General features: G+C 32.9%; 2 protein-coding genes across 2 annotated transcripts; both read left to right on the top strand.

Annotated features, from left to right (window-relative positions):
• The first annotated feature begins 1,997 nt into the window (after positions 1 to 1,997).
• On the top strand, positions 1,998 to 10,222 carry Obp5 (odorant binding protein 5). The gene is made up of 5 exons (XM_071722177.1): positions 1,998 to 2,182; positions 2,696 to 2,774; positions 4,076 to 4,167; positions 4,364 to 4,475; positions 9,335 to 10,222. The coding sequence occupies exons 1-5, from the start codon at positions 2,117 to 2,119 to the stop codon at positions 9,418 to 9,420; spliced, it is 435 nt and encodes a 144-aa protein (XP_071578278.1). The 5' UTR covers positions 1,998 to 2,116; the 3' UTR covers positions 9,421 to 10,222.
• A 4,958-nt stretch (positions 10,223 to 15,180) lies between these two features.
• Positions 15,181 to 19,470, top strand: Obp6 (odorant binding protein 6). Its single transcript, XM_071722179.1, has 6 exons — positions 15,181 to 15,326; positions 15,692 to 15,773; positions 16,397 to 16,485; positions 16,856 to 16,967; positions 17,093 to 17,163; positions 19,291 to 19,470. Exons 1-6 carry the CDS (start codon positions 15,243 to 15,245, stop codon positions 19,306 to 19,308), a joined length of 456 nt encoding a protein of 151 aa, XP_071578280.1. The 5' UTR covers positions 15,181 to 15,242; the 3' UTR covers positions 19,309 to 19,470.
• The last annotated feature ends 2,302 nt before the right edge of the window (positions 19,471 to 21,772 follow it).

Here is a 21,772-nt window from a genome sequence, read left to right as displayed (position 1 = left end):
AGACAGTTGGGAAGAAATAAAGATATATATAAATAAAAAAATATAGGCATAAACATTTTGCTTCCTCATAGAGGAAGCTTTGTGATGGTGAAAAAAGAAATGTTTCGAGAGTTTGATGGAAATAGGTTTAGAATGTTCCAAAATGTCGAGAAATCATATTAGTAAAAAATGTCCGGAAGCATGTGTGTGTGTGTGTGTGTGTGTGTGTGTGTGTACGAATTTTTTGTACACGCATCTACTTCTACAATTTTTTAGATACCGGGTTGAATTTTGGTACACAAATACAGTATCATAGAAAGTATGTTCTCCTCTAATTTTATTAAAATCTGTCGACCGGTATGGATTTTAAGGAAATTTTCATTTTTTAGAAAAGTGTGTTTTACGCTGTAGTTTTCTCAATATTTGAGATATCGATCTATTTCTAATTCTATTATATTTTTCAGTTTTTTCTACCCCTATTTCATATATAATTCTTTAAAATTTGGTTAATCAGTTCTTGAGTTATAGAAATTTCAGTAAACTTGACTGTTTTTTTTAACAGAAATTTTAAAGAATTATTGATTAATTAACCAAATTTTAAAGAATTATATATGAAATAGGGGTAGAAAAGACTGAAGAATATAATAGAATTAATAAAAATTGTTAATAATAAAGGGGTTACCGATTTCTGTTAAAAAAAAACAGTCAAGTTGACTGAAATTTCTATACCGATTTCTGTTTAAAAAAATCAACGTGATTGCTCTAATTTCCGCAAATTTTGAGATATCAAGCTTAATTTTTTTTTATAGAAGAGTATCATTAAAGGTAGGTTGGTGTTGAATTTAGCAAGGATCGGTGAAGGGATTACCGATTTCTGGCTATTTTTAGAAATGTCCGTGGTTGCTCTAATTTTCGTAAATTTTGAGATATCGACTAATATAACAGATATTAGTCGCAATAAAGCTTATCACAATAAAAAAAGTGTGCAAGTAGAAACTTGCACATTGCTTCCTCATAGTTTTTAAGTGTGCAAGTAGAAACTTGCACATTGCTTCCTCATAGTTTTTAAGTGTGCAAGTAAAAACTTGCACATTGCTTTCTCATAGTCTTTAAGTAGAAACCTTCGCTCATAAAGTTTCTCTATGAGGAAGCCAAAACAAATAAATACTAATAATTATACATACAATAAAATACAAGCTTCCTCATAGAGGAGCTTTGTGAGCGAAGGTTTCTACTTGCACACTTAAAAACTATAAGGAAGCAATGTGCAGGTTTCTACTTGCACACTTAAAAACTATGAGAAAGCAATGTGCAAGTTTTTACTTGCACACTTAAAAACTATGAGGAAGCAATGTGCAAGTTTCTACTTGTTTTATTTATATCTTTTGTGTTCATGTTGATGATGCTTGCTTCAAAATCAAAAAGAAATCTTAACTCAGAATAAACATTATTCAAGATTGAACTTTTCATTGACATTTTCATCGAATTCTCTGGCGGGGATTTAAACTAATGTCAAATACTTGTATCACAATGGAGAGGTCAAACGAGTCATTCGCCTTAAAATCGCCTTTTTCAGTGTCTCATACGTGCGGTCATTAGTTCGATAAGAGTTACTCTCTGCATAGGTAACCGATCGATAATTACATTTTTTTCTACTCTCTTCGTCGCTTTCCCTTGTATCCCTCAACATTCTCGCGTCCCTGCGATTAATTTTCACACATTTGTTATACACTCGGACATAATTCAAGCCAGAATTCCTGTATATTTTCTCTGTTTTTCATTTGAAAGATTCAATGAAAATTGTCAGCAGAAATTTGCAGTTAAAACCATTTAATGATATATCATCATGTGCAAATTGTCGATTCCTTCTTCGACATGATAAATCGCGGAAACTTCCTACCTTGTCTCGACATAATCTCCGTATAAAGTATGCATTTTAAGCGGGCAAATGCTACGAAATTAAGCCTCCAAACAAGATTATCACTCGGTATATTACCGAACAACCTGTCGACAGCTGTACACTTTATAAAAGTTAGCTGACGAAAACTAGTCATAGTGCCTCGGTGGTTTCGAGAACATATTTCGGATTAAATTTGTTTATAATTTTTGTGCGTATTGTAATAAAAAATACTGTAAAATGCGTGTGCGTTTACTAATTTGCACAATTATAATTGTGCTGGCCGCAATAAATCAAGCAAATGCTGTAAGTTATATAATCCATTAAATAACTTATTATATTAAATAGACAAAGACATTTTTCAAATAAAAGAGGAAAATCTGGAATTTGCGCGTATAACCAACATTTTATTTTATTTTGAATTGTAAGGTGTTATTTACACTATAATTTAAAGAAAATATCATAAAGAATTCTTGAATATTTAAATCATTTTATATAAATCATTATACAATTAATGCAAACTATAAAAAAATTTTAATGGATTTTATAGTATGTAATACTTTTATCATAAACATGAAACTTTTTTTGTCACATGTTTATTAGAAATAATTGAACAAATAATGTTTTAAAAATAAATTACAGCTAATAATGCTACTATTTTTCTTGAAAAAATTATAAATTTTTATAATAAAAGAAATTTATTTATTTAAAAATAATCAAATATTTTCATAATATAGTCAGTGCAATGCATTACACATGTGCAGTTATTCTATTACAGAAAACAAAAGTATATATAAATTTAATTTTATTGTAATGCAGGTGATGACAATGGAACAAATTCAAAAAACCGCAATGACCATGCGAAATACGTGTGTGACAAAATCTCACGCAGACGCCGGTGAGTGTTATGCAAATGTTTCGAATTTTATTTTGTAATGTCTCTGTCCATTGGCAATATCATGATCGATAGCGTTAATGTACAATAGTGCAAGCTTTCATATTGACTTGGTGTTTCGAATATCAAACTCCACAAAAAGCCGACAAAACTTATAAACAATATTTTAATAAGTATAATTGTATATAGTAATAATTTATAGAAACGTGCAATACAAACGTTAAAAATAAATTAAATAATTTTATAATTTTAATTATTATGTGCATACACTGTTGGAAAATTTGTGTTAAATATAACATAAATCACATGTCCCAAACGGTCCACTCAAATTTTTGTGTTCATTTAATATAATATGGATGTGGTAACACCAATACTATGTTAAAATATTTCAACAGAAAGGAAATGTAATTCTGATCGTAATTTGAGGTTAATTATGTGTACAATTAACATAACTTTTATGTTGAAGTTAAGATTGTAAGATAAAATCAATACTCTTTTTCTGCAAATTTTTATTCCCACTTTTGTTATAGAGTGAAATCAATATTCTTTTTCTGTAAATTTTAACACATTTAATAAATACGTTCAAATTGTGTTACTTTAACATATTTTTTAAATTATTTTAATAATTTTACATTTTAAATTTGTTAATTAACATAGCAGGCATATGTTAAATCTACACATGTATGTGTTGATTATTTTACACAAAAATTTTAACAAGGACCTTTTTTATCAAAACTACAAAAATTTTCCAACAATGTATAAAATTATTTAATATATGTAAATATATTTAATCGTAATTAATTAGCAAATATAAAAGAGAGAAAAAGAAATAAACAATATCAAGAAATAAAATCAAATGACACGCACTTAATACGAAAACATGTGACTCCGCTCGCAATTACAGTAATCTCTAATAATTCTTGTTTACGAGATCCAATGCCATTTACATTAGAGACTATTCTTCAACTATTCTTCTTCGTATGTACGAATAAGAATTGCACTATATCTGCGTCTTAATCTGAAATTTCTAATTTTTGTAAATTGATTATTTATTGTTTAAAAAAATTTTTCAACATTGTTTATAATTTTAATGTTATAAATAAAAGTTTTAAATAAATTAATCATGTAATTGGCAATGTTGCACAATTGTAAATCGCGATTTTTTTCTCAGAAATCTTGCTGAGTGTTTGTTATTGGAATAATTCAAAGATAATAATTTTATTCACGACTTTGATAAAATATTATAGTATAACTTATTTGTTTAAACTTCAAAGTATGAATTTTTTTATACTTTCTGTCTACAGGAGCTGTCGCAGCAATACAGAAAGGCGTATTCCCAGATGACAATCAAACGTTGAAATGCTATACACTTTGTATAATGAAGACAATGCGAACTGTAAGAAAAAGAAGATATACTAAACATAATAGATAAAATATCATACGATTATAAACAATTCAATAACATTATTAAAAATCACATTAACAAGTGCTTCAAGATATATTATCAATGTATTTGCAACATTTAAATTATAATTATTCAAGAATTTGTTTTAACAATACAAGCTACTTAAACGCATCTTTTTCCAATTAAGTTCAAAAATGGACGCATAGATGACGGCATGATGATCAAACAATTGGATTTAATGATGCCAGCTGATATGGCGGGTCCTTTGAAAGCAACTGCGACTAAATGCGCAGAAGAACGTAAGTTTAGCTTTATAAAATAAAATATACAAGTGTGCAAATTAGAAACTTGTACATTGCTTCCTCATCATTACAGATCGCTACCATTGCTCCTATTTTATTTCGCTCACAAAACTCCTCTTATGAGGAAGCTTCTATTTTATTTGATGCATAATTATTAGTATTTATTAGTTTGGCTTCCTCATAGAGGAAGCTTTATGAGCGAAATAAAATAGGAACAATGGTAGCGATCTGTAATGATGAGGAAGCAATGTGCAAGTTTCTAATTTGCACACTTTCTTTATTTTAAATTTAACCTTTTTTTATGAATTGAAAAAGAGTCAGTTTAGTAGCACAAGTGGGGTTTTACAATTGACGCAATGTCAAATCGATGTTGACTTTGGAAGTTCAAGCTACATGGTCCATATATGGACTTTCGCATATGGACCTTTGATCGCGTATAAAGCTGGATCGAATCAACCAAATCTTAAAGAATTATACATGAAGTAGGGGTAGAAAAGACTGAAGAATATAATAAAATTAGAAACAGCCCGATATCTTAAAATTTGCGGAAGTTAGAGCTATTACAGACATTTCTAAAAAAAATTATGGACCTTTGATCGCGTATAAAGCTGGGTCTAATCAACCAAATCTTAAAGAATTATATATGAAATAGGGGTAGAAAAAAGACTGAAAAATATAATAAAATTAGAAACAGCCCGATATCTTAAAATTTGCGGAAGTTAGAGCTATTACAGACATTTCTAAAAAAATTATGGACCTTTGATTGCGTATAAAGCTGGATCTAATCAACCAAATCTTAAAGAATTATATATGAAATAGGGGTAGAAAAGACTGAAGAATATAATAAAATTAGAAACAGCCCAATATCTTAAAATTTGCGGAAGTTAGAGCTATTACAGACATTTCTAAAAAAATTATGGACCTTTGATCGCGTATAAAGCTGGGTCTAATCAACCAAATCTTAAAGAGTTATATATGAAATAGGGGTAGAAAAGACTGAAGAATATAATAAAATTAGAAACAGCCCGATATCTTAAAATTTGCGGAAGTTAGAGCTATTACAGACATTTCTCAAAAAATTATGGACCTTTGATTGCGTATAAAGCTGGATCTAATCAACCAAATCTTAAAGAATTATATATGAAATAGGGGTAGAAAAGACTGAAGAATATAATAAAATTAGAAATAGACCGATATCTCAAAATTTGCGGAAGTTAGAGCAACCTAAAACATTTCTATAAAAATTCTAAATTTTATTAAAAAAGAACCGCTTTACCGATCATCGCCAAATTCAATCCCAACCTTCCTTACATAATACGCTATCGATTAAAAAAATCCATCCCGATATCTAAAAAATTACGGAAGTAGAGCATAAACGGACAACAAAAGCGTCACACACACACACACACACACACACACACACACACACACACACACACACACACACACACACACACACACACACACACACACACACACACACACACACACACACACACACACACACACACACACACACACACACACACACATACACATAGACATTTTGTACAGAAGTAATTTTTCGACGTTTTAGAACATTCTAAACACTTTGCCAAAGATACCTGAAAAAAAATTTTTTTCACGAAAACAAAGCTTCCTCTATGAGAAAGCAAAAAAATTCTAAACAAAGATAAAAATATTTGTAAAAAGGGAGAGAAAAAAAATTAGAAAATCAAAATTTCGTTTTTTTCCAATCTTAACTTTGAAAATAAATATTTTATCAGATAAAAAAACTTAATAAATCATTTTTGCAGTTTTACAACACAAAACCTATATCCTTTATTAAGATTTTCAAGATTATCTTTGACACTGTATACAATTTTTGTCCTAATTATTTACATTTATGGAGAAGAACTAAAACAAATTAGGAATTTGCACATTGCTTCCTCACCATTTTTAAGTGTGCAAATTAGGAATTTGCACATTGCTTTATTTCGCTCATAAAACTTTCTCTTATGAGGAAGCTTGTATTTTATTTGTTGTATAATTATTATTATTTATTAGTTTGGCTTCCTCATAGAGGAAGCTTTATGAGCGAAATAAAACAATGTGCAAATTTCTAATTTGCACACTTAAAAATGGTGAGGAAGCAATGTGCAAATTCTTAATTTGCATACTTTTTTATTTTTATTTTTAATTTTTGCAATAATTTTACGAGCTCCATCTTCTTCTGGGTGTCATCCCATTGGACTTCAGGACCCGGGTAGAGAGAGAGAAAGATACTCTACATTAAAAAAAAATTGAACCCAATATCTCAAGAATTGCGGAAGTTCGAGTTCTTTTTTACGGAAGGGGTGAAAAAGCCTATATAATGTGTATCACGATTTCGATATTCTTCCATTTCCTCGAAGATGTTATTAGATTCTTCCATTTTTGGTTGGCGTGTAAGATTTAGCGAAGATGACGATAAATATATTGTTTCGTGACATCATTAGAATAATGAATTAAGGCATATGTCATAGAGATTCAAAGTGCAGGTTTCTAATTGCACACTTTTTTATTATATTGGCTATTTTGTCTAATTCTATTATATTCTTCAGTCTTTTCTACCCTTACTTTATACACAATTCTTTAAAATTTGGTTAATTAGTTTTTGAGTTACAAACATTTGAAATTTTGGGGAATCGGTACATAAATGGAAGCCTTATAAAACTGGGTCTAATCAACCAAATCTTAAAGAATTGTATATGAAATAGGGGTAGAAAAGACCGGAGAAAATAATAGAATTAGAAATAGCTCGATATCTCAAAATGTACGGAAGTTATAGCTAGGGGAGACCGGGGCTAGACCGCTAACGGGGTAAATCCGCCAAATCAAATATCTCGGAACCTGTATATTGTGCGAACTCGCTATTAACATTGTAAACGCTGCTTATGGTACCCATGTGACCAACGGAGTTTCGGCAGGTTACCTGCCGTGTTATGATTTTTACGAGGGCAAACGTGTTTTCGAAAGGTGAAAGTGAAATTTTCTGCGCGTGGAAATATTGTAATATCTGCAATAATATTTGCTCTCCAAATCTCGAGGTACGTGATTATAAAGAGTAATGCATGCTGAACACGAATCCAGTGTAGTTTTTTCATTATCGTTAATGTCTAATATTTCGTGGGCGATCAAACCTGAAACTTATGTTTGGGGCTTATCCGCTAGTAACCATCCGGGGCTGGTCCGCTAGTCTCGTCAGTCTCGTCACTGTGGCGCGCCAGGCGCACGATTTCAGCTCACGGCGATTTCAGGTTAGGTTTCCCTCGAGCGTGATTCTGTCTTCCCTTGCACGTGCGTCAGTTTGTGTAGGAGGGAAATGGTACGCACGTATTGTCGCAAAACGGGTGTTTTGGCCGACCGAAAAGATGGCGGACCGTTGTTTTCGAGATCGCTCGCGCTCACGGCACGTCGGCGAGGTACGGCGAGACACGGCATGGCTCTGAGATCCCGCGATTTCCGCGCGAGAGTTGACATGCCGCGCGCGCGGTAGATCGTCGTTGTTGGTCGTTGTGTCAGTGACAGTCGCGCGTGCGACTGCATCGTCCAGCGTTCGCCGCATCGTCTCGGCGTCATTGTCGCCGCCGTTGTAGTGGTGGTGGTCATCGTCGTCGTCGTCGTGGTGGTCGTGGCCGTTGTCGCCGTGGTGGTCGTGGCCGTCGTCGTCGTGGTGGTCGTGGCCGTCGTCGTCGTGGTGGTCGTGGCCGTCGTCGTCGTCGTCGTCGTCGGCGCGTCGAGGAATCGGCGCGAGGACGCCGTCGAGTCGGTAAATTGGTCGCGCTCCACCGCGTGACCGCGTGCTTTTCTAACCCCCCTGTCGCTATTTATTGTTCCCCCGCGAGAAACGCGGCTTGGTTAGGTTGCTCGAGGGTCCGCGCTGATCCTATGGCACCGGAACGCCGTCATGCGTGTTCCCCGCGTTGACAATGTGACGTGCCGTTGGGGAGTTTACGATTTGGTTAACCTCTGTATTCACGTGCCTAAATTGTTTTATGGAATAGGTAAAACAATTATTTTTTAATGTTTCGCATAAAAATTTGAAATAAATTTTTATTTTTCTCTTAAAAAACAATTATTAAAATGTATCCTATCATTTTTCAGGATTAGATGTACGTATATGTATTGAAAATGCAGTGTAACGGATTAACCCCGGGGGGGTGGCGGTTCAACCCCGGCATTTTTGAGATTTCAATTTTTGCACCGTTGTCGTTTTTGCTCTATACCGGTTAATCAAAGCGACGTAGATAAAAATTTCCTGTATAAATTTTGTAGCTAAAGGTTCACTCTTTACAGTGGTATACCACATTTAACTACAATTATTTATTTTGTTGTTGAAAATCGGCACCGAAAAAAAACTAACGGTCTAGCCCCGGTCTCCCCTACTACAAACATTTCTCAAAAAATTGAAAATTTTATAAAAAATGAACCCCTTTTCCGATTTTCGCCAAATTCAATACCAACCTTCCTTTAATAATACTCTACATAAAAAACAAATTGAGACCAATATCTCCAAATTTACGGAAGTTAGAGCATTAACACCCATTTACATGTGTACATACACACACACACACACACACACACACACACACACACACACACACACACACACACACACACACACACACACACACACATACAGACATTTTTTAAAAAGTGTATTTTTCGACGTTTTAGAACATTCTAAACTCATTAGCAGCGACAACTCCAAAAAATTTTTTTTAATGAAAACAAAGCTTCCTCTATGAGGAAGCAAAAAGAAATACATTTTTATCCATTAGCACAGATTGCAATGTAAAAGAGAATGTGTAAATAGCACTCTTTTCTTTTTACAGCACCTGCTGGCGACGATTGCGAAACAACTTATCAGTTTGTGAAATGCAGCTATCAAACAGATCCGGATCACTTCTTCTTCCCTTAATCGACATCAAACGTAGATGATAATAATAATACGATTGCATACAACGAAAAGATGTACAATAATTATATTAGGCAAATATAAGAATGTACAAATATATTAATTTCAATCGTTTATGTTACGAGAATTGTGTAATCGTAATAACTTTATGAATTAATAGATTGTGGCAAAGTGGAATATACATTACTATACATAACTATACATTAGCAATAATAATAATTATTAATATGCAATAATATAGGCATTATTTAATTATTATAATTACAACTGGTTAATAGTTTTAAACGACATGTGAAAGAGTAATAGTCAGTTTTATTTGAAAATAATAAAAATCTCATAAAAAAACCTTTTAAAAGTAAAAAAAGGAACCAAGTATACGAAAAATATTTGATGCATAAAAAGTATGCATCATTGAATACAAAATCAACTGCTCAAAAATAGATATAAAATCAATTTAAATAGCCAAATATTACAAAGTAAACCTAAAAAAAGAAACAGTTTGAAACTACATAAGTTTAATTAACATAATTATATTTTAGTTTTCTGTAAACCTGTTGTAATTTCACGCAAATTTTAAGTCGTATGAAACAATCTTAAATTCTAAGTAAAAGTATAATTAAATTTTTTAATGTAGGTTTAGATCCTGAGATATTTTACTTGAAATTTTACTCAAAGTTTGACAAAAGAATTTCGAATAAGCATAGTAGTTTATGTAATAACGTAGTCATATGGTCAGTTGTCTTTTTTATGTACCGCGTCGATTGATGCATTTTTGTTTAAAATTATACTTCTCGTTAACAAATAATATATCTATACTATCTATACTATTATTATAAAGAGACAGAGTTTGTCAGTTTGATTGTTTGTGTTCGATGATCTCGGAAACCAATGGACCGAATTTTTACCAAAAGTATATGAAATAGGGGTAGAATTTCCCGGGGAGTGTCATTGTGTGTATAGTTTTTTGTTACCGATTTTCTGGAAACCGGTTTTTTTAATTCTTCTAATTTTTCGAGAAATAATTGACCGAATTTTACAGAATTGTATATAAAATAAGGGTAGAATTTCCTGGCGAGTGCTATAAACTGTATAGTTTTTCGTTACCGATCTTTTTGGGAACCGGTATCTTTTTGGAAATCGGTTACGAAATTTTTCCAATTTTTTAGGAAATAATTGAGTGAATCTCAAAGAATTGTATACGACGGAATTGAACTTTAGTCGATAAAAAAGTAATATTTTTCAATTTATAGCATTTTAGAGAGAGAGAGAGAGAGAGAGAGAGAGAGAGGGAGAGGGAGAGGGAGAGGGGAGAGGGAGAGGGAGAGGGAGAGGGAGAGGGAGTGGGAGTGGGAGTGGGAGTGGGAGAGGGAGAGGGAGGAGGGGAGAGGGAGAGGGAGAGGGAGAGGGAGAGGGAGAGGGAGAGGGAGAGAGAGGGAGAGGGAGAGGGAGAGGGAGAGGGAGAGGGAGAGGGAGAGGGAGAGGGAGAGGGAGAGGGAGAGGGAGAGAGAGAGGAGAGAGAGAGAGAGAGAGAGGAGAGAGAGAGAGAGAGAGAGAGAGAGAGAGAGAGAGAGAGGAGAGAGAGAGAGAGAGGAGAGAGAGGAGAGAGAGAGAGAGAGAGGAGAGAGAGAGAGAGAGAGAGAGAGAGAGAGAGAGAGGGAGAGAGAGGAGGGAGAGGAGAGAGAGAGAGGGAGAGAGAGAGAGAGAGAGGGAGGGAGAGAGAGAGAGAGAGGAGAGGAGAGAGAGAGAGAGAGGGAGGGAGAGAGAGGAGAGAGAGGAGAGAGAGAGGAGGAGAGAGAGGAGGGAGAGAGAGAGAGAGAGAGAGAGAGAGAGAGAGAGAGAGAGAGAGAGAGAGAGAGAGAGAGAGAGAGAGAGGAGAGAGAGAGAGAGAGAGAGAGAGAGAGAGAGAGAGAGAGAGAGAGAGAGAGAGAGAGAGAGAGCATTTGCGTGTCTTATTACATATGTCCTCCGGGGCGAAGCCCGGGTAACCAGCTAGTAATAATATAAATACATACAGTTTTCAGAAATTTTCTCAATGTTCCCAAATACTTTAGTGAACATAAAACAATAAATTAAACTCTGTAAAAATATTACATTTTCTTAAAATATAAATGTATCGTAAATTATATTTTTATTACATTTTTATTATATTAAATTATAAAGATTAATAAATTATATTTATGATAAAAAATTATATAAATCACAAAAAAAACGCAGAGCTTTTGAACAGTCTTAATAATAAAACTTTTCTAATTAGCATTTAGGGTGTAATTTAAATAGGATAAAATGATGAAGAGAAATTATTCTTTAAGAGTAAGTGCATATATTCTTTTATTTTTTTGAATTAGCGATTTGCTTTCTTTCAAATTTCTTTTTGTTATTATTTTATTTTTAAATCACAATCAACAGTTATTGAGAATTTCTTACTTACTTTCATTATCAAAACTTTAAAACTAAATTGAATAAAACTAAAGTCAAGAAAGTAATGCTTAAAAACAAAAATATGTTATAATAAAAATAATAATTAAAAAAAGATATGTAGAAGAAATAAAGCTAAAGATAATAAATTAATCTTATACAAAAACTATAGCTGTTATAATTACACAGGCCCACAAAAAAAATTTTTTTTCTGCGCCATGACTGCCACAATCATTTTCCTATGTATTTTTTGCCGCTGAACCCGAATCCGCAGCCCGTTTAACCCCTAGTCGTCAGGATTTTTTCCTAACTTCAAAAAACACCGTAAAATCCACCGAAGCCATTAAATAACATTACACAGCCCCACAAAAAAAAAGTTTCTGTATCTCATATATATCTCATGTATATTTCAATAAGCCAACATAACTCACTTATCTCCACAACTTTACGCTGATAAAAAAGAAAAGCTTTATGACAATCTGCTTTTTCGAACTCTTTTATCCTCGAATGATCTGTGAAGTGGTTTACGTTTACGTTTCTTAGCATTGTCAGTACTCTCTCTTTTTAATGTCCAACAGTAGTCAGACATCATATTTACATTCCATACACCCTGATAACGTCTTTCCATTTCCTTCATATCTTGATGAAAACGTTCTCCTTGCTCCTCGCTGTAATCCCCAAGATTTTGCGGGAAGTCATCAAGATGTGAGTGAAGAAAGTGTACTTTGTAACTCATCAAGCAGCCCAGTGTCTCGTAGTTTTTCAACAGATCAGCCACCAATTCCCTATAGTTTTCACTTTTGTGGTTTCCCAAAAAGTTTTCAACCACTTTTTTAAAGCTTAGCCATGCAGCTCGTTCTTTCTCATTCATAGTATCAACGAATGATTCATCTCTTAACAACTTACGAATTTGAGGCCCATCAAAGATACCTTCTTTTATTTTTGCACTAGATAAAGCTGGAAATTGTTTAACCAAATAAGCAAAACATTGTCCTTCTTTATCCAATGCTTTTACAAGTTGTTTCATCAACCCGAGTTTAATGTGCAAAGGAGGAAGTAAAATCTTTGATGGCTCAACCAAGGGTTCACAAATGACGTTGTGAGACCCAGTTTTTATTGAATTCCGAGCTGGCCATTTTGTTTTGGTGTAATGATTACTGCGATCTCGACTGTCCCACAAGCAGAGGAAGCATGGAAACTTCGTAAAACCAGATTGCTGGCCTAGAATCATTGTGAGGATTTTGAGATCGCCACAAATCTGCCAATTGTGTTGAGCATATTTAATCTTCTCCAAAACTATTTTCAAATTTTCATATTTTTCTTTGAGTGTTACTGAATGGGCTATAGGTACTGGAGCATATATATTTGTATTATGTAACAACACTGCTTTGAGGCTTCGTTTGGAGGAATCTATGAACAATCTCCAATCGTTGGGTTTGTATATATTTTTTTTCAATTCATTTATGAGGCCATAAACATCATTACAGTACACCAAGTCTTCTTCCTCGCTGAAGTACTTCCGGAACGTTTTATCTCTATTACGATAATATGTAACTTTTGTTCCTCTGGACAGCATATTTCTTTCTTTCAGTCTCGAAGCTAATAATTCTGCTCCATCTTTTGGCAATCCAAGCTCTCTTATTAAATCATTCAGATCGTGTTGATTGAAAAGTTGCGGTGTAGTATCCTTTTCCCTTGGTAAATATTGTTCTTGATCTTCATCTTCAGTTTCAGTAGTTTTTTCTTCAATGCCCTCTTCATCTACTTCATCTACTTCATCTACTTCATCTACTTCATCTACTTCCATATCGACTACAACAGACTTTATTGATGCTTTTATAACGCTTGACACTTCTGCATACTTTATCTTACTTAAAAAGAACGAATTGAAATTGGCAGTGTTGGTCATGCAAAAATAGCAGTTATCCCTACTTGTGGGCTCCTGCCATATGGTTGGGCGTGAGAACCTGATGCTGGCTCCCTGGGTCTTGTGCCGATCTAGCATTGTTTTGCAACCACTGCAGATAGCAGATGGTAACCAATATTTTTTCTCTTGACTTACTTCACAGTCAAAGCATCGCTGATATACAGTTTGTAAATTTTTGGAAAATTTTTTAAGTTCTTCTTTAATTTAAACTCTCCACAAACATAGCAATAAGAATTAGCGTTACCAATACAGTTATGAGTATTTTTAGTTGCTTGAGATTGTGTTGAAATTTTAAAAGTATTTAAATTTTCCATGGAAATATTAATAAGCCCACGCGGTAGGGATCCCGTTCCGATCGCGGGTAAGTCCACCGGCCTAGGGGTGATAACCCCCACACCTCCCTAGGACTAAGTGTGGGGGCTTCCTGACTTTGACGAGGACCATGTCAACTCGTCGTCAGACACACTCCGGCTTCATTCTCACACCCTACCGCCCACCTGCAGGGCAGCGCGCCTTCGCTGGTTTCGTTACCTTAGAGAATTGAAAAGTGGATCATTCCACACATCTTCTTATGAAGCAGTGTCACCATTTCCAGAGTTCTCTAAGGCAGCAGGATTTTTGAAAATATGTAACGACATATTAGTTGTATGATTCAGTAAGTATATTCAAAAGAAATTCTCAAGGACGAAACAAGAATCTAACATTGTTTTAAAGTTTTTATGAGCTTAAATGTCCATCAGAATTCCATCAGAATTACGTGATTAAGGGATTATGGGGGTGAGGGTTCAACGACACTAAAAACATACAGTAAACGTATTTTTTTCTCAGACCCGATGGAGCTATTTAGACCTCAGATTCGAATTCAGCGACCCCAAAAACATATAGTAAGAATTTTGAGACCCCGAGGTCAGAAACTTTTTTTTTTGTGGGGCTGTGTAATGTTATTTAATGGCTTCGGTGGATTTTACGGTGTTTTTTGAAGTTAGGAAAAAATCCTGACGACTAGGGGTTAAACGGGCTGCGGATTCGGGTTCAGCGGCAAAAAATACATAGGAAAATGATTGTGGCAGTCATGGCGCAGAAAAAAAATTTTTTTTGTGGGCCTGTGTTATCAATAAAATTGTTTCTGTGAAAAGAATCATCTTGTTTTTTGACGCTTATTTCCTTATGTATTTTGCATCGTCAAATACATAATCGCGAGACCGCAAGTAACTTGCCTAATGCTGTGGTTATCCGACCTCCGGGAATGATAATAAGACTCGGGTGTCAGTATTAGCGTTAAGTATCCTTAATTACGTCAGCCAAAACAGTAATTTAGACGTATTAGGATGCGCCACCTCACGAAATTAAAGGTTCTCCTTCTATTTTACTTCCGTATATAAAAGTAAACGGACGTATTTGCATGTGATTTGCAAAATTGGCCCAGTGGCGATTCATCGAGGGGCCTAATCGCGTTAAAAAAGAATTCAAAAAGGTTAATAAAATGCAACGAATAAGAATGAAAGGCACTGGTACAATTTTTTTCATTTCGTGCGTGCTCATGGCGAATCTTCAAAATGCAGAGAGTGTAAGTCTCTTAAAATAAGAAAGATGCGTAAGTACATCAATAAATAACCCGAAGAAAATTAAGAGAAATTTATAATTAACATTGTATTTAATATATTACAAATTCTGCAAATTTTACCGTAGTGTAGTGTAGTGTGTGTGTGTGTGTGTGTGTGTGTGTGTGTGTGTGTGTGTGTGTGTATTAGTGATTAAAAATAATAATTAATACTAAAAATTCATATCATAATTTTTGAGAAATATATTTAAATTATTTTGTAAAAAATGATTGGTGTATTTATTTTATAATTTATATATATTTGTTTAAACATAAACATTCATGTCTCACGTTTTTGCCTATTTGTCATTAAGTCATTTTTATTTCCGCAGAAAAAATTGTCCTTTGACGAAATAAGGGAGGCTCTGCAACCGGTGAAGAAGCATTGTCTTGACAGGGTGGGCACGGATCCAAGTATGTCATATTAAAAACTGCAAACTTATGTATATTACAAAATGTAATGTATCTAACTGTCAAGATCTTTAGATTTTTATGTAATACAATTTTTTAATCATGTCTTTTAATTTATATGTAATGTTTGATTAATATTAAAATATATTTACAATAAATCGAATACCGAAAATTATATTAAAATATTATGATACATTTCTTGTATTGTATTATTTTATATATTATCTATATATATTATATATATTAAAACTAAATATTTTTAAAACTTAACTAAAACTTTAAATTTAATATTAAAAGACAAGTTTTAATATTCGTGAAAATTGGAATTGTTAAATTTAGATTTCAAATAAATTTTTTAGAGAATAGATGATCGACGTATTTGTTAGAACCAAGTCACTGGCCTCTCTCTCTCTCTCTCTCTCTCTCTCTCTCTCTCTCTCTCTCTCTCTCTCTCTCTCTCTCAAGCTACATTACATAATAAAAATAGATAATAAATATATGTGTTTATGGGCAAATATATAATAAACATTTTTTATAATATATGCAAATAAAAAAATAATTTATTTAAAAAATAATATATTGGAAATAAAGAATACAGTAAGATTCTAATATCGATTTGTGCGTAGAGTTGACGGATAATGCAGTCAAAGGTAATTTCGTATCTGATCGGAAATTGCAATGTTACTACAAATGTATGATGCTGAATACAAAAGTGGTAAGTAAAATTTTAGTTTCTATAAATATTTCTCAAATTTTTTTAAATTAGTTTAAAAAATAGAAATGAGATGTATTTGCAGTGTAAATTAGTGTTACGACTATTTAAATTTCTCTCTATAAACCTTAATTAAGAAATCAGTATATTTCCCAATAAATTAATAAAGCAATGTTATCCATGTTAGTTGAATAGTTAACTGTCAAATTTTATACTCAACAAACTGATTGATATTGATAAAAGAACTTGTGCATAAGAAAAAATGTATAGCTGTTTATTCAAATAAAATAATTAAAAAAAAAGAAACGAATTACTTAACTCATTTACGATTTTTATCAATACTTACAGCAATATATTTTTCTCTTTTTTCCAGATGAAGAATGACAAGATAGTTGAACAAGCTCTCTCCAAAATAGCGGAACACATGTTACAGGAGGACTCCGTATCACTTGTTTTAAAAGCGATGGAAAAATGTCATTCAATTGGTAAGCAAAACTGATGTAATTTTTTAAAATAAAATATTTTTTGAATAAAATCAAAAATAGTCCGAAATGTTTTCCATACAAAATTTCATATATAATTTGTTTGTGTTTAATTTCTATTTTCACAGCAATAAAATCGGTGGATGGATGTCAGTTAGCATATGACTATATCAAATGCATCTACGATTATAATTCAATGGTAAGATAGATATTAATAATTTCGTAAACTTTTCGTGACAGCAGTGAAAGAGCGGGATTCTAGAAATTAAAGAAGAGAGAATAACATCGAGAAAAATTAATTTCATATTTTATAAACTTATAACTATTTGATATTTTATAAATTTATATATTATAAATTATAATCTTAAGGTGGTTCTTGCATTTAGGTCAAATTTAGATAGCCCGGAAAATATGACATTAAATGAAAGGTTAACGTTCCTAGAGTGTGTCTGAAAAATTTCGAATTTTTTTACCGCTTGGTTCCGGAGATATATGTCCGTAAACTTTGCCAATTTTACATGGTGATAATAGGGAAAGGAGGGTCAAATGTCAAATCGCACATTTATGGAATACGTTCATACTTTTCGAATAGATAAACGAATAAAAAACTGTTTAATCGATGCAATAAATATTTCTAAAGATACTGACGCGACACCAAACTGATTGACCGTACCGTATATAAATAAAGCTAAACTTTCGACAAACTTTCGGCAACTTTCGACGTTTCGACTTTCGACACGACACGAGAGTCATGGCGGCCGTCTTGAGTGGCTGCTTGGCAACGTCGCACGCGTCAGCTAACGTACAAGACGCGTGTCCTACCATTCTCCCACCGTTGAATGGAGGTTATAAGGATAACATATCTTTTTCGGCAGTTGTATGAATATATTCACTATCGCGGAATTGTAGAAATTGTGACGTATATTTTTTCTATTTTAGTATATTTTATTCTTTACCGGCGTGATCATATTTATGGTTATATCACCAACTCTAGTCAAATTTGTGACTTTGCTCTGATATTTTCAGTTTATAGCAACGGTTAAATGAGAAAAAACCTTAAGGAATAATTAATTTTAATGTATGCTGATTTTTACATACTAAATTATTCATATTTGTCACTAGTAACAATAGTTGTTTTTGTGACTTCAAAGTACTGCAAGAACCACCTTAATCATACACACATAGTCAGTTTATAATATATACACCATCTTCATTATCAATAGAGCTACAGCCACATATTCGAGCTACATTTCCTTCGAAAAGAGACATTCTATATATGTGAGCCTTGTTTTCGTCTTGATTTCGTTACAGTTGCAATTTTTATAGAAAAAATTGTAGGCTCTTTCTTGCCTAACTTCTTGACGACCGAGTTTTGTTTTTAAAGCTTATTGGGTGTTTTTTAGTCCTCCAAGGAATTATGTAATAGCGTTTTCGACTGGGCCGGGTTTCAATCCAACCCGAGTTGGGTTATGACGTCACAGACTCTACTTCTAGGTTCTAATTGGATTATTCCAGCATGTGACGTCATAACCCAACTCAGGTTGGGTTGAAACCCGGCCCAGTCGAAAACGCTATAATACTGCAATTTTTTAGCCCTAAGTATTCTAGAATTAAAAAATGAAGTGATTCTTTTTTATTACGAATATAAATGTTACTTTAATAATAATTATATTATATTGTTTTCGGAAATTGATACGTAACGAGGTTCAATTTAGCAGAATTTATTAACAAACATTTTCTATTGGTTGGAAATTTTGTCTAGCAGCCATTACCAATGGCTATTTTTCGCTTGTGACCATTAATTCGTAGATAATTTAATGCCAATTAGCAATTAAACTATAATACGCTATATACTATAATACACTATAATAATGCAATATCGCTAATGAAATTTCTTAATAATGAACCTATTAGAATATAATAGCGAAATGATGAATTTAATATTTTGTGACATGGCATGACAAGCTATTATCATCTCTCTCGTTAATTACTCAATATTGACATTATAATTTAATCATGAATTTATTATTTTAAAATATTACTACTTTTCTATACATCAAATCTTTTAATCAAACTATAAAATTTTAACTTTATTTGTCATAATTTATTTCCTTTACTTTAGAAATAGTGAAGATCTCTATCTTCTTTATTTAAAAATGTTTACTTATATATAAAAGCATTGAAATACCCTTATAACACATATGCACACATATATATATTATAAATTAATTATATTATATAAATATAATTCTTTGAAATTTATATAAAAATATACAAATACTTTCTAGGATCGCAATTAAATATTTTCTAATATTCGCTTTTTCAGCTACTCATTTACCCATGAAGATATCTCTTTCAATGGATCCCTTATTTGGATAATTATGAAAGTGATTTTAGCCACATCTTACATAAGACCTGTAGGAGCATAATATGACCATACATTATGTATCGAATTATGAAAATCGAAACTACGCCAAATATATAAAATACATACATGTTAATCACACGATTTGTCCTTATATGTTTTCTCTTTCCATTCCTTTTATCTTTTCATCTAATACTAGATAGAAAAAAGAAAACATAATAGGGGAGACCGGGGCTAAAACGTCTACGGGGTAAATACGTCTAATCAAATATCTCGGAACCTGTATATTGTGCGAACTCGCTATTAACATTGTAAACGCTGCTTATAGTACCCATGTGACCAACGGAGTTTCGGCAGGTTACCTGCCGTGTTATGATTTTTACGAGGGCAAACGTGTTTTCGAAAGGTGAAAGTTACATTTTCTGCGCGTGGAAATTTTGTAATATCTGCAATAATATTTGCTCTCCGAATCTCGAGGTACGTGATTATAAAGAGTAATGCATGCTGAACACGAATCCAGTGTAGTTTTTTCATTATCGTTGATGTCTAATATTTCGTGGGCGATCAAACCTGAAACTTGTGTTTGGGGCTAATCGGTCAGTAAGCAGTCCGGGTGCATTTTCAAGGCATTTTTGGGCTCACTGCATATGGAATATGGATGAGACGGGAATTACAACCGTTCAGACACCGAATAGAGTCATCGGACGTCGAGGAGTGAAACAAGTCGGGCGAGTGACTTCTGCGGAAAGAGGAACCCTCGTAACTATTTTTTAATAATGTTTCGCATAAAAATTTTAAATAATTTTTTATATTTTTCTCTTAAAAAACAATTATTGCATGTATCCTATTATTTTTTAGAATTAGATGTACGTATATATATTGAAAATGCAGTGCAGACTGTTATACCCCGGCATTTTTGAGATTTCAATTTTTCCACCGTTGTCGTTTTTGCTCTATACCGGTTAAACAAAGCGACGTAGACAAAAATTTCCTATATAAATTTTGTAGCTAAAGGTTCACTCTTTACAGTGGTATACCATATTTAACTACAATTATTTATTTTGTTGTTAAAAATCGGCACCGAAAAAAAAACGGACTGTTTAGCCCCGGTCTCCCCTACTATACGGAAGTATAATAAACAGAAAAACTTTTTCCTAAATTTACAATATTTAATAAAATCTCATTAATATTTAATAACTGTTTTAAATATTTAATGTAATTATATTTAGTAGCTATTTTAAATAAATTTAATGTCATAAAAATCTTCTGATTTGATTAAATACAAACCAGGGATGCCAAGTTTTTATGCTTTGATTTTAAGTCCATCTTATACGTCTTAGAATTTGTGTAAAATTACAATGGAATTACCTACAGAAAAATGAAATAAAAATCTACTGATTAAACATATACAGGGTGCTTCAGAATTGCAAAACGGCGGCCACTTCGAAAACACTCTAAATATTTTACTGTTAAACGAAATCTTTACTCTTTAACATTTTACTAATAAATAAGTTTGGAACATATGTTTATATAAACTTTTTTGTTCATTTTGACCTAGAAAATATTTCCCTAAAATAGTGCCGTGCAATTCTGAAACACTCTGTATAGTATGTTCAAAAGAGTTTTTTTTACATTTAGGTATAAAAAAAGTATTATTTGGCTAATTACATTGATTTTATATTTATTTTTGTGCAATTTAATTTTCGATTTTATGATACACTAGCTGGTTACCCGGGCTTCGCCCGGGCGTCGTTTTTCTTCAAACGACTTCATTTGTGTTTCAATATCTTTATTGTGGACAAACATAAGGAGTGTGTCGGGTGGTTGATTTAAAGGCGGTAGTTTAACTTTTCCGCTTGAACAACACATTCCAGGTGCTTAAGTTTTAAACTTTTTTGCTTGACAGTGATCACATGTTGCATCCATTTTCCCAATTATTACTCTCGGATGAAATTGATATTCGTAATTTGAATCATAACTAAATGCCTCTAATTTCAAATTGTACCGCATAAATCTTTTCCTTGATTGAACATGTCGTAACTGGTCTTTTTCTACTCGAGTTTCATACTATTGAGTCATTTCCGCTTTTCCGATATTTCACTTACCGATCAGCAACATCATCCCTTGGTTTTCCCGGGCGTTTTTTCGGGAATTTCGAGATTGTTCACTCGCGATGTACACACAGAACCTCGATTTTTCACTTAAAAAACGCCCTGGAAAACCAAGGGATAAAATCGGTAATTGGTAAGTGAAATATCGAGTACCTACATAAGTTCAAATTTTCTCTGAATTTTTTTTAAAATAGAAAATCATTAAAAGATGAGTATTATTGATCGGTTTAGAAAAAAATTTTTAACCCATCGTCGCCGTCCCCGAGAAATTAGAAAAATTTTGACACCGGTTTCAAGAGAATCGGTTTTTTTGAAACCGGTGCTAAAGTTTG

The sequence above is a fragment of the Temnothorax nylanderi genome, unplaced genomic scaffold, assembly GCF_030848795.1.
Source record: "Temnothorax nylanderi isolate EJ_2023f unplaced genomic scaffold, tnyl_v1.0 TNYL_tig0465_pilon, whole genome shotgun sequence".
Taxonomy (NCBI): Eukaryota; Metazoa; Arthropoda; class Insecta; order Hymenoptera; family Formicidae; genus Temnothorax; species Temnothorax nylanderi.
The sequence above is the reverse complement of the archived record's forward strand: the minus strand, read 5'-3'. Positions and strand labels throughout refer to the sequence as shown.